The sequence below is a fragment of the Fukomys damarensis genome, unplaced genomic scaffold (assembly GCF_012274545.1).
Source record: "Fukomys damarensis isolate Sample0158 unplaced genomic scaffold, DMR_v1.0_HiC HiC_scaffold_26, whole genome shotgun sequence".
NCBI classification, from domain to species: Eukaryota; Metazoa; Chordata; class Mammalia; order Rodentia; family Bathyergidae; genus Fukomys; species Fukomys damarensis.
Window position 1 is genome coordinate 2,903,838 of NW_022900938.1, and position 17,200 is coordinate 2,921,037.

The 17,200-nt window shown below is 49.4% G+C and overlaps 2 protein-coding genes across 3 annotated transcripts in view; one reads left to right on the forward strand and one right to left on the reverse strand.

The window, feature by feature from the left end:
- Rftn2 (raftlin family member 2) overlaps positions 1–5,485 on the forward strand; it is a 42,157-nt gene extending 36,672 nt beyond the window's left edge. The window contains exons 8-9 of the mRNA XM_010631967.3: positions 2,122–2,200; positions 4,252–5,485. Of these exons, the coding sequence (XP_010630269.1) occupies positions 2,122–2,200; positions 4,252–4,491 (319 nt within the window). The 3' untranslated portion in view covers positions 4,492–5,485. The remainder of the gene's footprint in view (positions 1–2,121; positions 2,201–4,251) is intronic.
- A 5,207-nt stretch (positions 5,486–10,692) lies between these two features.
- LOC104867555 (10 kDa heat shock protein, mitochondrial) overlaps positions 10,693–17,200 on the reverse strand; it is a 33,539-nt gene continuing 27,031 nt past the window's right edge. For both annotated transcript variants that reach the window (XM_010631970.3, XM_010631968.2), the window contains 5 exons: positions 16,185–16,227; positions 15,878–15,964; positions 13,942–14,021; positions 12,466–12,577; positions 10,693–12,343 (listed from right to left, as the gene is read on the reverse strand). In XM_010631970.3, the coding sequence (XP_010630272.1) occupies positions 12,212–12,343; positions 12,466–12,577; positions 13,942–14,021; positions 15,878–15,964; positions 16,185–16,227 (454 nt within the window). In that variant the 3' untranslated portion in view covers positions 10,693–12,211. The remainder of the gene's footprint in view (positions 12,344–12,465; positions 12,578–13,941; positions 14,022–15,877; positions 15,965–16,184; positions 16,228–17,200) is intronic.

Here is a 17,200-nt window from a genome sequence, read left to right on the forward strand (position 1 = left end):
CAAAGGAAAAAATACAAGCTGGAGGTGCAGCTCAGCATGAGGTCCAGTTCCACCCCAGTACCACACACACACACACACACACACACACACACACACACACACAAAAAAAACCCCCGCCTTTTCAGAGGTGCTTCCCTTCATGCCGAAGGGCTAACTGTCCCTGCCAGGCCCTTTGCCGGAGCCCCTCACTGTGCCCTGAGGGCCGTGGGTGGGGACCTGTTGCGGAGGCAGCAGTGGCTCCTGGACCCCCACATCCCTGCCTGCGACACCTTCCGTGACCGCGTCCAGCTCCTTCCTGCCAGACAGCCAGTCTGGGGACACGCGCAGAGAGCAACGCTGGCCAGCAGACAACCCCGCGGGCTCTAGGCAGCTCTAGGCATCCATTACCGGCTCTTCAGTGGTGTGTGCTCCAGGGAGACCTCTCAGCCGGAGTCTCAGCACAGCTTCCACCGGGATAGGACAGCAGCTGCAGGGAGGGCGGGTGGAGGCTTCTGTGTGACGAAAGTGGTAACTGAGAGACACTGAGAACACGAGGCCGGGGATCTTGGCAAGGGCTTCGCGGGTACTGGCCGCTGAGGTCTGGAAGTGAACGGCCCCTCTGCTGGAGATGCACACAGAGCCCCCTGCTGAGCCCACTGGTCTCTCATTTATCTCTTTATGGGTTTTCTGATAAGGCAAACTGACAGTGCATATCAATAACGGATTGATTTTAACCCAATAACTCCACTACTCAGAATTGACCTCCAGGAACTAATTCCTAAGAGGGAGACCGGATGCCACGTTTCTTTAGCAGCAGATCCATCGCTATCAGGAAGCCAGAAACAACCTGATTTTACAAAAGTAAAGGAAACCCTAAAATATTTTGCTATGTGCATTCTTTCAAGATATTAGAGTATAGAGCCGTTAAAAATATGATCACAGTGTGTCCCCCGGGAAGGTGGGTTCCAGGAGTGGCCCCAAAGCCAAATCGGAACCAGCGGCACTCATGTTCCCAGCTCGGCCTGGGGGAAATTGGGAAGGGAGGTGGCGTGGCCACGGATGGGGTCTGTGGAGGCTGCCAACCCGGCCAGAGGAGGCTGGGACTCAGCCCAGCAAGGAATCCAGGCCACGTGGGGCAGAGGCCGAGGGACAGGGAAGGGTCCAGCTTCCCCCAGGTGAGGGTGGGTGTGGGCACCTCTGGACCCCACTGCTGCCCCTGGGTGCTGAGAAAGCTGGGTGTCCCTGCGGAGACCGAAGGCTGTGGCACTCAGTCACGTAGGAGGGACAGCTCAGCTGAGGGCTGGGAAACCTTGCGGCAGTCAGGCCTGGTGGCGTGCCTGTCATCCCAGTACTCTGGAGGCTGAGGCAGGAGAGGGTGAACAGCCTGGCTTGGGCCCTCAGGGAGACCCGAGTCAAAATAAATGAAAAGGGTTGGGGATGCAGCTCAGAGGGAAGGCCCTGGGTTTAAAGAGAAAGAGAAGAGAGGAGGAGGAGGAGGAAGAGAAAGGCCTTGTTGCACAGGTGCCCTGCACGGAGCTGAGCAGGGTGTGCAGGGTTTGGGGTAAAGAGGGAGACACGGCCCACACCTCCCATTTCCGCTGCCTCCTCACTGTGGGCCTCAGGCAGCACAGGCTCTCGGCAGGTGCTCAGGCCAGTTCAGGGAAGGGTCCAGGCCACTGGCAGGCAGGTGCTAACCCCAGGCTCCTCTGTCCTTGGTGCTCAGCACTGGACTGTGAGGGACGGGGCCGGGCTCTCACCCCGGAGCAGCTGGCACTTTGGAGGGATCTGCCCGGCCCTCCACTCTGGCTGGGGGAGGGCAGCGGGGGACAGCGGAGGCCAGAGCAGCCTGTGGGCCACACCCTGGGCCGCACAGACAGGAGCACGCGTGGTGACAAGAGCCAGAGGGGACGGGGCTGCGGTGGGACCCTGGGCTCCATCCCCAGCACCCAAAGAGAACCAGAGTCCTGTCAGCGTGGTGAGGTTACAGGAGTGTTTCCACAGTAGGTGGTTTTCCTCGGTAACAGGATTCCGTTCTTTTTCCAGCTGAGCTTACAGACATCATATTTCATAGATATTCAGGTGCAGAGCAGTCGAAGGAGTGTGAGGGTCGTGCACTAATGAACCCTGTGCTGTACCTTGCAGGGAGGGGAACCTGGCCACGAAGCAGGTCGTCTTCCTGCAGAGGTCGGCGCTGCCAGGCGTAGCGGCTCGGACCCCGGAGGTGAGTGACCGGCGTGGAAGGGGTCTGACCCCAAAGCGTCTCACCTTCACCTCTCACTGCTATTCCACGCGGCAGCCATGGAGGAGGGAGATGAACTCAGGGTGTAGGCAGGGAGCTGTGGCAGTCCCCGGGCACCCGGAGACACTTGTGGGGGCCCAGTCTTTTCCACAATGTGTCACTTTGGGGTGATGGTATTTTGAGCTGTAGATGATTAAGAAACAACAGACATAAGAGAAACTCTGCCTCCTCTTTTCCGCCAAAATAGGGCATAAGTTTCTCATCCTCAAGGTAACCTTAGACTTCCAGCCAGGCGTGGTGACACACATCTGTAATCCCAGAACTTGGGAGGCTGAGGCAGGAGGATCAACTCGAGATCAAGGCCAGCTTGGACTACATAGCCAGGGCTTGTCTCAAAACAACAACCACAATAATAGTAACAATAATAGGTTCCTGCTTGTGCAGGCATCGCCTTCTGCCCTACAGGAAGAGGACACGGCTCCCACCGGCTTGACCATGCAAAGACAAACCTTGCCACTGCGACCGCGTGCTCACCTTCCCACAGCTCACTTCCCGTGTGTGCAGCTGCTCCTGGTCTTCTACCCAAACCACTTGGTGTTTGTGCTTCTCTGTCGAAGCCCCTGGGCCTGCTGCAAACGGAGCGCCTGAGCTTAGGAAGGCAGGGGAGAGCGCCCCCTCCGGCTCTCCATCAGTGAGGGTGCCTGCAGGCTGCCCTCTGCCCTCAGCCCAGATGCTATGTTGCACCGAGTCACCTCAGTCCACCAATGCCCAGCTGGGCAAGGCCAGGGCCGGGCATCTGCGTGGTAATAAAGTGGGACTTTCAAAGCAAGGTCCGCAGAGGGATCAGATAATCACTGAAAAGGAATTCTTTTACTGTATCTATATCAAGAAAACCCCATTTTAGAAGACTTTAAAGTTTTCCAAACTGGCAAAGCCAGCTAAGCAGTACATAAGGGGCCGAGCTGTTCCATCCTGGAAGAGGCTCCAGAGCAAGTGGGGGCTGGGGGCCGGCACACAAGGTAAGAGGAAGGATCCGTCCTGAGGCAGGGTCTCTCGTGTAGTCAGCCTGGCCTTGGACTCACTGTGCAGCCCAGGCTGGCCTTGGACTCAGCATGATCCTCCTGCCTCGGCCTCCTGAGTGCTGGGATTACCGGTGTGCACCACCAGGCCCGGCTCCACCCCCTCATAATAGTTACAAATGGTCATTGTTTTTTCAGGAAAGATCACCACAGTTCACAGCTTGATGGGATTTTGACTAACTGAGGCCACAGAGTTGCATTTGTGAAGAAATAGGACCCAAATTCAGCTACTTCATGGCCTCTTTTACTTAGAATTAGATATCAGATTTTTGATTCTCTGAAAATATTTAGGCCATTTTTATTTAACTTTATATACAATCCAGTAGGCTGTGGTGGTGACTTTTCTTTGGGGACCTTTGTGCATTGTTTTATAAGTCACTGGCTCATTTATATAATAAGAAAGACGGATGGGAAGTAGACAGAGAGAGAGACAGACAGACAGACTGATTTGGCTTGTACCAATGACAAACTCAAGAGCAGTACATTCCCTAGGCTGGAATTCTGCTCCTGTCCCTGTGTGCCACATCATCAGCGCTAAGTAGGCCGAGGGGTGAAGTCACTCAGGAGCCCACTGTCCCCTTGGGGCGCTCGAGTCCTCTCCTGTGTCCCTTCTGCCTCAGCCTCCCCGAGTCACACCTCTCAACCCAGAGCCACCCCAGGGGTGCTGCAGCCGGGAGAGCTCTGCAGGTGACTCACCAGGCCACACCGTGGCAGAGCCAGTCAAGGCCAGCTGAGCACTGAGCAACTCCTGCCTGTGTCCCTGTGGCTCGGAGACCTAGCAGGATTGCTGCTGTCCTTGTCCTCCGGCTCCCCAGCCACGTCCCTCTGGGGAGGGCCCAGGACAGTGGGGGACGGAGCCTGTCCTCGGAACTCACTGTGCTGTCCTTGTCAGAAATGCTCTGGGGCCTCGAGGCCCAGGCCCAGTTCTGACCCCATGGCCACCCTGTGTTGCAGAGGAGCGGCAGCCGGCTCGCGCGGATAGAGGACCAGAGCGAGGCGAGCAGCAGGAGCCCTGGCCCAGAACGACCGCAGGAGGCCAGGCCCCCCGCCCAGGGCGGCCTCCCGTCCCTGTCCCCATCCCCCGAGGGCTGGGCCAAGGAGGGGAGCCCGGCCCGGGGCAACAGCGCCCTCCGGCAGCTGGACGACGGGCAGTGTGACCCAGAGGACGGCCTGACGCAGGTCACCTGCATGTGAGCCCCGCGGCTCTGGCCTCGTCTGCGTGACCTGGGCACAGGCTCCCGGTCCACACCTGTGACTAAACATCTGTGTGAGCAGGTGCCCGCTAGTGTCTGAGCAATAGCCTCCTTCAGTTCTCATGAATGTATGAAATCCGCTTGCCTTCTCCCTGTTAAAGACTGCAGGCCCCAGCCTGAACTTTCCCAGCAGATTCACCCAGCTAGAGGTGCTCGGGAAGTGATCTGACTGCAGCGAAAAAGTAATGTTCTTAATCACCCCACACACAGCCACGAAAGAAAGTAACTATTCCCTGAATATAACAACCCAGACTTTGTCTTTGATGATGGCATGCCCTTCCTTATTAAACCTTCTTCCAGCCAAACTCTTTTCTGTATCTTTGTCTCTAAGGGTGGCCGTTACCAACCCGATGCTGACACGTGTGCCTCTGGGTTACTCTGATGCCCCAGAAAACCTCATAGCAGCACTTGGAAAGCAGGACAGCAGGCGTGTCGCACATGTGGATAGAAAAGTTTCAAAAGGGCTGGGGATGAGCTCTGTGCCAAAGCCCTGGCTTGGATCCCCAGGACCACAAACATAACACAAAACCACACAACACAAGAGCACCCACAACCCCTGACAGACACGTAAACACTCTGATCAACAGGAAGATTTGATTTTCTCTCTTTTAAACTGTAAATACTACAAAGAGGGAAAACATCTCCACCTCAGTGGAAACATAAGTCTTCTCTGTCTGGATGTAAGTCAGGCCTCTCTGTGGACTTGAGTTCCAGTCCCGTGGGAGGAGAGGTGCTGGCAGTGCTGTGGGTGGTGACAACTGCCCCACAGCGCTGTCTCCCGGTTCCATCTGCAGACGTCGGCCTGGCCTCAGTCTACCGGGAGGCGTCAGCATCCTTTCCTGTGCGTGCGAGAGGCTGCTCCGCCTGGGGACCCTTCGAGAGAGCAACACCTGCTTTGCAGGGATGCATTCTCTCGTGTATTTTTATTAGCATTGATATTGACATCGGGAGATCGTTTGAATAATAAAATGCTGTTTGTTACTAGGCTGCCGCTTCATGCAGCACAAATTGTCCCATCCTGTTGTGTGCACACTACGGAAACACACTACGAGTTACCAATCAATGTGTTTATGACGAGGCTGAGCCGCCGTCCACCGGGCTTGGGGTGAGATGAACAGGAACGATTCCAGTCCTTCCAAAGCGTTACTCCTACAAGCGTAAGGGCCCGCAAGACATTCCACTTACTCTTATTCTGTGGAAATATCAATCAGTATTGGGAAATGGGCTTTTTTCTTGATTTTTAGACGTGAGTTCTGTACTCAAGACTTCATTTTTTGGGTAGATTTGTTACTGGGGCCAGGTATGTAGCTCAGTGGCACTGCACCTGCCTGGCAAGCACAAGGTCTTGAGTTCGATTCCTGGTACCAAAAGAAAGAAACAATTACTTCAGGAGCCCACAAAAACGCCATGATGCTTGGACAAAGCCAGCATCGATGGCAGCAGAGAATCCTTTCTCCTTCTGTCAGTGCACATTGGAGAGCTGAGAAAGTTGTACTTCACTAAAGGAGATCTTGGGAATACATCGTGTGGACGTGGGTCCTCCTGCACCCTTTCCCGGCCCTCAGCTCCTCCCGCAGTCAGGCTGCCCTCTCCCTGGAGACCCTGCCTCTCCTTGGCCATCTGCTTGTCCTTTTCCAGGAAGTTCTGAGTGGCCAGGACTTCCTCTGCCCCCGTCTCCCTACCAGGTGGGCCTCTGGACTTGTGCTGGCCACTGTATCATAGGGTTTCTGACCTGGTAGGTGGACCTGTGGGTGGGACACTTTGTATACATCACAGGAAGTTAGGACTTTCGGGGATGTGGTCTTCACTTTCAGAAAGATTTCTTTAGGAATTCAGCTGTGTCAAGCGGCTCCAATGGACTTTCTACTGTCAGCATCTGATTTCCAAACTTTTGGGGTCCCTTTTTTTTGTTTTTTGAGACAGGGTCTCACTATGTACTTGAGACTGCTGGAATTCATATGTGGTCTTCACTTTCAGAAAGATTTCTTTAGGAATTCAGCTGTGTCAAGCGGCTCCAATGGACTTTCTACTGTCAGCATCTGATTTCCAAACTTTTGGGGTCCCTTTTTTTTGTTTTTTGAGACAGGGTCTCACTATGTACTTGAGACTGACCTGGAATTCACTATGTAGCCCAGGCTGGTCTCTAACTCACAGAGATCCTCCTGCCTCACCTCCCGAGTGCTGGGATTACAGGAGTGCGCCACCATGCCCCTGGGGCACTTCACGTTGGGGTCCCATTAGGTGAAGGTGCCAAAGGCACAGTCCCTCCAGGCAGGCAGGGCATTGGCACTGCTCGGGTTCAAGAGTGGAGAGAGACAGCTTGAGAGTCCTGGGAGTTTCTTCCCTCCTCTTTCTCAGCATTTCCAGCAGCTGGAATGGTGATCACAGAAGGGACTAGGCAGGAGGGAAGCTCCCACCACCCCTGGTCCAGGTCTCTGCCTCACTCAGGTCTAGAGTCAGAAACTTGATATTTTCAATCCTCATTTGAAGCCGGTGCTGTGTGCAAGACCAATCAGGTGTTCTTTTCATCCCTTCATTTGCATAAAAGCACAACCAATCAAAAGACAGTTTCAGGTCCTTCATTTACATGTAACATGAAGCCAAGCGAACTTTTTCATAGGTGGTTTACACATAGCAACCTCAAGGTTGAGGGTCTGATAGGACACTGTTCCAATGCCTTATTTGCATGAGGCGATAACCTGGAATTTCAGGTTCAACAGACCCATTTCCTTTCCCCTAGGGGCTGCTATGAGCCTCACCAGTTGGCTCTAGTCTGCAGAACTTCTTTTCTGCCTCCCATAAATGCACACTTTTGCTTCCTCTTCTGTATGTCTTGTCCAGTTCTCTGGGACATGAAGACCCTGGAAAAAGGCCTGCAGGGCCCTCCGTCCGCCTGGCAGCATCATCTTGGCAGGTGGGTTGGGCTACTGCCCTGAGTCAGAGGCGCCCCTCCTGGTACCTCAGCGGAAGTCCTAACTTCTTAAGGTTCTCTGGTCAATCTGTGCTTTTAATTTCTATTGTTATTGAAAGTATGGGCTCAAGCTGGCTGTCGGCCCTTTGTTTCTGAGACAGGGTCGAGCTGTCAGAAAGTGCAGCTCAGCCCACAGGTGGATTGGGGGTGGGGGAAGCAGGGCTGGGTGTCTCCAGCCTTCCCAAGCCCAGGCCACGCTGCCACATGTGGCACCAGACAGGATGTCCCGGGCCTACCTGCGGGGTGGCCAGGCCTGGCCTGGGTGCAGGCGCCTTAGGTGTCCAGGTCCAGGTGACCGGTGCTGTCCTCAAACTCCTGGGAGGTCACTCAGGGAGAGCGACTTCCTGTGTCCTACAGGGCACTTGAGGCCTCGTCAGCAGGGATGCAGCCTCACCCCACAGCCTCACTTTGGTGGTTTTGTCTGAGTCTGTGAAGTCTCAGGCTCACAGTTCCTCTCTGCCCCAAGGGATCTGATGAACACCAGCAGAGCCCAGCCAGACCCTTCAGCTGTTGTCGTTCGGGTTTTTCAGACAGTCTGGCTATGTCACCCAGGCTAGATTCCAACTCCTGGGCACAAAGGATCCTCCTGCCTCAGCCTCCCATAGGCAGACTATAGATGCTCAACACTGTACCAGGGCCTGACTTGTATTTTGGATTCAACTGCCAGAACATAGCCCGCCAAGGGTGGGGATGACTCAGTGGCAGAGCTTTTGCCCCGTGAACACAAAGCCCTGATTTGATCTCCTGTGCCACTAAGTAATTAAAAATAAGGAAATAAACCAGGTGTGACACAGGCCTGGGAGGCCGAGGCGAGAGAATCACCTTAAGCTGCCCAGAGACCGCATCTCAAAAAACTAAAGCCAAACAAAACGCTCTCCCAAAGAATAAACAACAGCAAAATATAGGCTTGACAAATGGTACTGGCAAAACAGTATCAATGTGCAAAAGAATGGAACCAGACCTTTCAATTACACCATACACCGAAATCACCCAAAATGGATTATAGCTAGGAACGGTGGCACACGCCTATGATCCCAGCACTCGGGAGGCTGAGGCAAGAGGGTCCCTGCAAGTTCGAGGCCAGCCTCATTGGGATACAGAGTTGAGGACCAGCATGAGCTACACAGTAAGACCATGTCTCAAAAAACAGTACACCAACATCCTGATTTCATTTAAAAAAGAAAAGCACAGACTCTTACAGTATGTGGGTGCCACAGTGGAAATGGGGATCCTTATCAGACGCCTCCTAAACACCTTCATGGGTGCGCATTCCAGAGGTCGAGCTTCCAGTTAGGCTAATACAGAAATGTACTGCTTCTTTATAATGGAAGATTTTCACACTGCACACAAAGCTTTGTGTGACATAAAAAGAACACAAACAGAAGGAGGACACCCAGAGAAGCCTGGGCCCACCTGTGTGGATAGCCCATGGGCCGGCCTGAGCCCTGCTGTACCTAACCTCGCAGGTTCCCAGGAAGCGCACTGGACGATCTGCACCTCAAACCACTCAGTGTGTTGCAAAGTACCTCAGTGCTGTCTGGTTAGCGGATACTTTAAACCCTGAAAACCAAGCCACGCACCGTGGCACACAGCTGTAACCCTGGGTATACAGGTGGCTGAGGCAAGAGGGTCGAAAGTTCAAGGACAACCTGGGCAACCTGGCAAGATTTTGTCTCAAGAGAAAACTAAAAGGGCTGGGCAGGGGATTTAGCTCAGTGGTTCCACTGCCTGCCTGCCTCACAAGCACAAGGACAGGAGTTCCATTCTTAGTAGCCGCACCCATAAAAGGCTGGGGTGGAGCTTGTGGTAGAGCCCCTGCCTAGGACGTGCAAGGCCCTGGGTTCAATCCCCAGGACTGCAAGAGTAAGTCAACCAGTTTTACTAAGACCTGTGCGGCGTGGAAGAGCTGCACAAGAAATGATCAGCAGATTAAATGAGCTGTTCTCAGCTGGGTGCGGTGGTGCACACTACACCACAATCCCAGCACTCAGAGGGCCACACGGTGCACCCAAGGCCTGCCTAGACTACATAGCAAGACTCTGTCTCAAAAGCCAAAGGAAGAAAATGAGTATTTTTAAGCAGGTGCAGTGGCCCACATCTGTAATCTCAGCACTCTGGGAAGCTGAGGCAGTAAGATCACCAGGCAAATGAGGAAGAGCTTGTTTCAAAATTTAAAAGGGGCTGGGGATGTGGATCAGTAGTAAAGCACCTTAAGTTTCATTCTTAGTACAGGGAAAAAAGAATAAAAGAGAAAAAATTTATAAAACAAAGTATTTAAAAACTAAAAATTGTGGAAATAAAATTATAGAAGTCCTGAAGCAAAAAAGAAAAATAAAAAAATTATAAAGAGGGCAAAATCATCATGGAAAAGATTCAGTTCTTTTGCTTTTTGAGGCAGGCAGTTTCACTATGCAGCGCAAGCTGGGCTTGGGCTGATGGAGATCCTCTTGCCTCAGCCACCCATGTACTGGGATTACAGGTCTGTGCTACCAGGCCTTGTCCATAATTTAGTTCTATTATGATGATCGTGACACCAGTAAGTGTGCTTCTCTTTTTTTTTGAGACAGGGTCTCACTATGCAGTCTAGGCTGGTCCAGCAATTTTCCTGCCTCAACCTCCTAAGTGCTGGGATTACAGGTATGCGCCACCATGCCTGGCTGAAAATGTGTTTAGAAGTGTAACACATTCCTAACAGTGTAATCATAGATTTCAAATTTTATTCTGATGGCAGAATGTTAAGTCATTAATCTGAGAAACTGTTCTAGAAACCCAGGAGCAACACCTCAGGTTAGAAGTGGACGCCCATGAAGGAAGCAGTGCTGGGGGACACAGGTGAACAAAACTCAGCAGGAGCAAGCACGAGGCGCCGAGCATGCGAAGAGGAAACCCCACTGGGCCCAGTCTGCACGGGTGGGGCAGGAGCCCTCCCAGCAGACTGCTGTCGGTGCCTCTGCCCGCCTGTGGGCTTCGGGGCACACTGCCACGGCGCAGAGGTGCAGACCAACAAAAGCAAGAGACCACGGCAGTGCTTTCTGTTGGAGGGGTTTTTTATGATCCATTTTTAAACACACAGTACAGGGAAGACGGAATGAGTAAGGGAAAGTCATATTTTATTTCCCATTAACATCCCGCAATAGATTGAAAACGTGCTTCAGAACCTCAGCCGGCTGCTCAGCACAGGTGAGCGAGTCCCTGGGTCAGGCAGCACAACTTGGGCGCAGCCTGGGGGTTCTGGGAATGAGCAGTGACACTACACGCACCCCGGCTCCCTAAGGGACGGCTAGGGCCGCAGGAGGACAGGCCGAGAGCCCTGGCATCAGCCACCTCCTTAACCGGAACAGTCGGACGAGAGCACTTCTTGTCTTCGTTTCAATACAGCTTTAGAGTGGGAAGGAAGCTCTTCCGCGTTTGTTAAATCTGGTCAAGAGACGGCTCTGAATATTTTCTTCACTACATGTACAATTGTTTACCCCATCTTCACACCTCATTAGAACTGGTTTAGCAATAAGACCTCTAGTGCGGTTCACAAAAAATTCATCCAACAGATTTTTCAGACTGGTAAACCTGTACTTGAATTCTTTTCAAGACACTGACTTATATCAAAGCCCAAAAGATGTATGAACATTCACCAACACCACTGGAACCTGTAAATTATTGCAAATAACCTCACACAGGAGTATAATTCAAGCATAAAACTTTGAGGAAGGGGACATGAAATAAATACTACAATGTTTCTTCACCCCTATTTAACGCTGCCTGGGATTAGCTGAAAAGATTAGTATAGCTAACAGGAAGAGTCAAACTATGGTAAGAACTGTTTTCTAAGTAGTTAGAACAATTCCCCAAAAGAGAGAGTACCCACGTCAATACAGCTCTCCTGTACGTGTGTTATGACTGTGAGGGTGAGGTGTAATCTCTAAGCAGTTAATACAGTATGAATAGGAACGAGCTGCTGCCACATCAGCCTGGGGAAACTCGTTGCACTAAAGCAGTCCAGGGAGGGGAGGGGCGCGAGGGCCGAGGGCGGTTTCCAAGAGGAACCCTCCAAAGCCCACGACCCCACCACCACGCATCCCATCATCCACTGCGGCACGAAGGGTGTCCTTCCCATGGGTGCTGGCCCAGGACACGCTCCATGTGACACAGGAAGATTACCGAACAATTACTAATGCCTCACTTGCATTTATATTTGGGCGTATATGCATAATAAAACCATCCACAAAATTTTTAAAACATTTTGATCTCATTCTGCAATAGTTAACAGTTAAGATGAATTATACACTACAAAACTGTCTTAAATATATCTAAGCTTGGGAAAACCTTACCACCACTTTAGTAAACAGCTTGTGCAAAACCTGAAGCTCACTCATCTTTCTTATAGATAGATTTATTTGATGAGGATTGTGATCCAATGATTGTTTAGCAGCAATTTTACCAAACTGTAAATTCTTTTATTAACAGGCATTATAAACAGATAATACTAATCTTATTTAAAAACCATGAGTGCCACACCGGTGAATATACAGCTCATGAATAACTTAAGTATCTCCCATTTAAAAGGTAACGCAGCTTACAGACCCTACCCTACACAAAGAAGCTGGACTGTGGATACATGATTGATGCGTCTACACGATTACGTACAGTACATGATTACTGTGAACACGCGAGCCGTGCGTTTCTCCCATCCCCTTCATGCTTCACTCTCCCCGGACACTGAATTCTGCACTTCCTCTTCTAAAATTGGTACAATCAAGTTATCCTTGGACATCAAATTATATTTCATCACAAATTTAGTAAACCGGTGACATAAAAATGTTTCATTCTGCAGAAAGGAAGAAAGACATGTTATTTTATTGTCCAAAATCACACAGGCAGGAGTCATGACAACAGAGGTTAGTATCATTCTGACAGGAAGCATCAGGAAACTCGGTGAAACATACTTACTTCATATTCATCAAATATCTGCCGGTGATGAAAATAAGCATGTGAAAATATTCTGTAAATCCTACGACATACGGATCCTAGTTTTGCTACAGATGACTCTTTTATGCTAACCCTAAAAACAGAAGAGAGACCACAGATTCGCCGAGCTGGACAGAGGTCAGGACCCACACTGCACCTGCTCCTGGACGTATGCAGATGGCTCCCGCAGGGCCGGCCTGGACCCCGCCTCCCACCTGGCATCCAGCCACTCTCCCTCACCAAGGCCGCGGGGAGAGGTCAGCAGCATGGACTCAGGCACTCTGCTAAGGAGCCACTCTGTTACAGAGAACCCAGACAGCTCAGAACTGACCAAAGCATAGGTTTCACAAAACTAATACTTTCTCCACTAGACACCATTAAAATTGCTCACAAGAATTTTTATTCTAAAGAAGTGGGTTTTATGTATTTTTTGAGAATCAAAGTATGTCTGCATATTTCTGATATTCCTTTTAAAAATGTGTACATATGATATTGAGGCAAAACCAGTTTTTGTTTTTTTCCAGTACCAAAGATCTAACTCAGGACCTTGTGCTTGCCAAGCAGGTACAGTGCCACTGAGCTACATCCCTACCTTCTGTTTCTAGTACTTTTTTAAAAACATAATTTATGAGCTTTTTGGAGTAATCTTATTGGAGGGGGGGATCTCCAAATCCATCTCTTGGTTACAAGCATCTTAACAGAATTAAAGAGCAGTCACAAATCTCACCAATACAATCCACGCACAGCTTCTTCCCAAGTCTTAAAAGAACTGTAGGCAAGAATAAGGAATCATGTCCAAAAGGTATGTGGGGGTGTCTTGTCAGGTGTGGTGCTGCACACCTATATTCTAGGGCACTGGAGGCTGAGGCAGGAGATCTCTGGGAGTTTGAGTTCAGCCTGGGGTATACAGTGCATCCAAAGCCACACTGGCCTACACAGTGAGACCCTGTCTCAAACACAAAACGAAACAAAACAAAACAAGCCAGGCACAGTGGCACATGCCTATAATCCCAGCACTCAGGAGGCTGAGGCAGGAGGATCACTGTGAGTTCGAGACCAGCCTGGGCTACATAGTGAGTTGTAGGTCAGTCTCAACTACATAGTGAGATCCTGTATCAAAAAACAAACAAACAAAACAAAAGGAACTGTTCAAATACAAGCAGCCCAGCAAAGGAGTCTGCTCTTCCCGCAGGCATGAGAGGCAGGTGGAGAGCGGAGGAAGCCTGCGCACCCCGGCCCCCTGGCTCCAGGGATGGCGCAGGCTGCCAGGAAGCGCTCTGGAGGTGGGAGCCCACCCAGCTGCTTAGCCAAAACTTAATGCAAAATTCAGATCACTCCAACAAGACAAATAGTCCACAGTTTAAAACCAACAAACAAGAAGAAACTGATGTTAGCCTTAAGACATCCATGTTTAAATTAAACCCAAAGCTTACCGCCATGTTTAGGAGTTGAGCTTACCTGCTGGGAAAATATTTATTGCTATTGAGAAGGCAGGCAGCACCATCGAGCGTGTGTCTGGTGTAATCTATGGCGGGGCACTATGAAGGGAGGGGAGAGGAGAGCAGAGGACAGGAAGTCAGTGTGGACTCGGAGTGCGGGCGCCGCTCTGCCTGTTATGTGCGCTGGGCGAGGACAGGCCCGCTCCACTGCGGTGACCACAAGACACGATGCCCATCAGGAAATGAAGCCTCCCATTTTCATTCCCAGCACTCTTCACCCCCAGAGGAAAGCAGCGTTCAGAGGAGGAAGGGCCAGTCCTTGTCCAGCCCAACCTCCTGGCCACACAGAAGAGGGCCCTGGGCAGTCATCTGTCAGTTCCCAGCTTCCTGACTGATGATGCCAAGAGCTGAGAGCACTTGTCCCGTTTCCTTTCTGTTTGTGCGACAGCAGTGACCCCAATTCACACACTACCCCCACCAGACTCACCACAGAGCCGGGATGGGACACGCTGTGCCCCGATTCTACCAGCAAGCCAACCCTTTCCAGCAGACGTCAGAATGACAGTGCCTGTAGACTCAGGCCACGCCACAGAATGCCGAGCACTTCTTGTTTCCGTGAGACAATGAGCCCTCTGGCCTCAGTTTCCCAACTGCACTCACCATTTGCTGGACTAAGCAGTTAACTTCAGGGAATATCAGGAAACACATGGACCCTCCCAGACAAGGACCCACACACACCCGTAACACAGTGCAACACCTGAAGGAAACTGCTCTCTCACACAGGTACCAGACACTGCTTATTTTGGAGAATTTATTCTTTTTCTCCCCCAGTCCCTGCCCTGCCTGGAATTTTATTAGTTTTCAAATGAAAGAACACCAAATACTGATTTTGCATACAGTCATTTGTCTTTGAGTCTTAAAGGCCTGTCAACAAAATGACAGCTGAAGGTCTACCGTGGGACAAAACTGGCCTGGCCTGGTATGAGCGAGTGTCAAGCAAAAAGAAATGACTACAGACTTCAAAACTGCAGCGCACAGGAAATGCAACACACAGTTTAAATAAACCAAGTGAGACAACTAAGGAAAAGTGAATACATACTGAATGTTAAGTGACATAAAATGCCAACATTTTTTAAAAGTACGATTAACAACTGCTACTCTACTTGGGAGAACGAGGCAGAAAGATTGAGGGTTCAAGGCCAGTCTAGACAATTTAGCAAACCATGTCCCAAAACCAAGAGAAGAATCCTTGGTCGGGGGATTCAGCCCAGTGGTTCCGCCACCTGCCTCACAAGCACAAGGTCCCGAGTTCAATCCCTAGTACCCCCCCTAAAAAAGAAAGAATCTTAAAAGGGTTGGGGATATAGTTTAGCACTCCCTGACTCTAACCCCTAGTGCTGTGAAAAACAGAAAAAGGAGAAACAAAATCACAAACTGCTCTGCCAAGTAAATGAGAGAAACAGTATGAACAATAAAAATCTCTCAAAAGTAACACTGCTACCCACAGACTAGGCATTAGTAAGTAGGCAACAGTTGCGCAATCAAAAGATATTATGATTCGACAAAACCTAAACAGTTACACCAGAAAGGTTACCCAGTGGGTGGGGACGATATCATTCTGTGACATCCAGTACTCAGGAAGTGAGTTCTAGTGCATACAACTCCAAATTATGAATGATGCTCATCATAAGAAATCCTTAAACAGAACTGTGGAAAAAACTTGCAACCAAACAGTAAACAGTGAATTAAAAACTCTAAACTGTGCGGGGCATGGTGGTGCACACCTGTAATCCCAGCACTAAGGAGGCTGAGGCCAGCAGAGTGTTGTGAGTTCAAGGACAGACTGAACTACAAAGAGAAACCCTGTCTGAAAAACAAAACCATCAATCTCTAAAACACGTTTCCCAATGTCCTGGAGCTATGATGATTCTAACCATCATTCTAGTCCATCTTACCTCTTTTGGTGTTTTATGAGCAGCACAAAGAAAAATCCATTGCTCAGTTGCTGTCATCTGGGTACAAGTATCTGGATGGCATTCGCTCTGTTAAAAATAATTGCATAAATAAACAAATAAATAAATGTATTTCTCAGTATGTAAAAGAGTGAAAATGTTTATCATTATGGTTACTCCATTTCCACACAGATTATAAAAAGGAAATGATCAAATAATACGGGTAAGTCTCTAAAGGCACAGTAAATTACAAAAATGGGGAAAAAATATCTGAACTTCAATTACAATTTAACTTAGAACAAAATATTACCTGAAGTTTAACAGCAAGTCCATTTAGTTCAAGGCAGAACTGCCTGAAATGCAAACACATAAATGAACAATTAGCTTTACTCTGCACGGTGTCTCCCTGTGCAGCCCTGCCTGGTTTGGACTCGGGGCTGGAGCCTTCAGAGTAGTTGGGATGGGTGTGCACCTGGCTCCACTGTTATTTTTCTTTCAAAAACTTACAGATTAAAAAACAAAAAACAATGACCCAAATCATGTTCCATGCAAGAGTCTAACAAGGTAATCACTGCCTTATCTATTTTATTGGTCTAATTTTTCTGTGAAATAATTTGGAAATATTCACCAAGATCTTTAGGATGTGTGTACTTCTAAAAATCTACTGCATGAAATAATCAGAACTGAACACAGACGTGTTATAAACATGATCAAAGGAACTACATGTGAGAACATTTTGAGATATTCTGTAACACTGGAAGGTAGTAGAATGTTGGTATATACACAAACATACAAGGGATCAACATCTTGGATAGTAGAACTCATTAAATAAACAGACATGGGGAAAAAGACTGCATGTTTTATAAGTATTTTCAGAGTTTTGTTCTGACTAAAAGTGACACCCCTTAAAAACTTCAGAGCTCCAGATGTAGCTCAGCGATAAAACACCTGCCTGCCTACCCTGCGTGGAGCCATGGGTTCAAACTCCAGCACCACAAAAATTTTAAAAATAATTTTTAAAAAAACCTTCAAAAATTCCCAAATACATAATGTTAAAAATCTAAATTCTGGGGCTGGGGATTTAGCTCAGTGGTTCTCGCGCCTGCCTCAAAAGCGCAAGGGCTAGAGTTCAATCCCCAGTACCAAAAACAAACAAACAAACAAACAAACCTCTAAATTCTTTGTAATTTTACCACCTTCTACCAAAGGTAAGTACAATTTACATGCAAATTTTCTTTATGTACAGATAAAAATATGTGGGGATAAAAGTCACATAACTTTCCAACTTGCTTTTGTTACTTCATAAATCTTTTTTTTTTTTTTTTT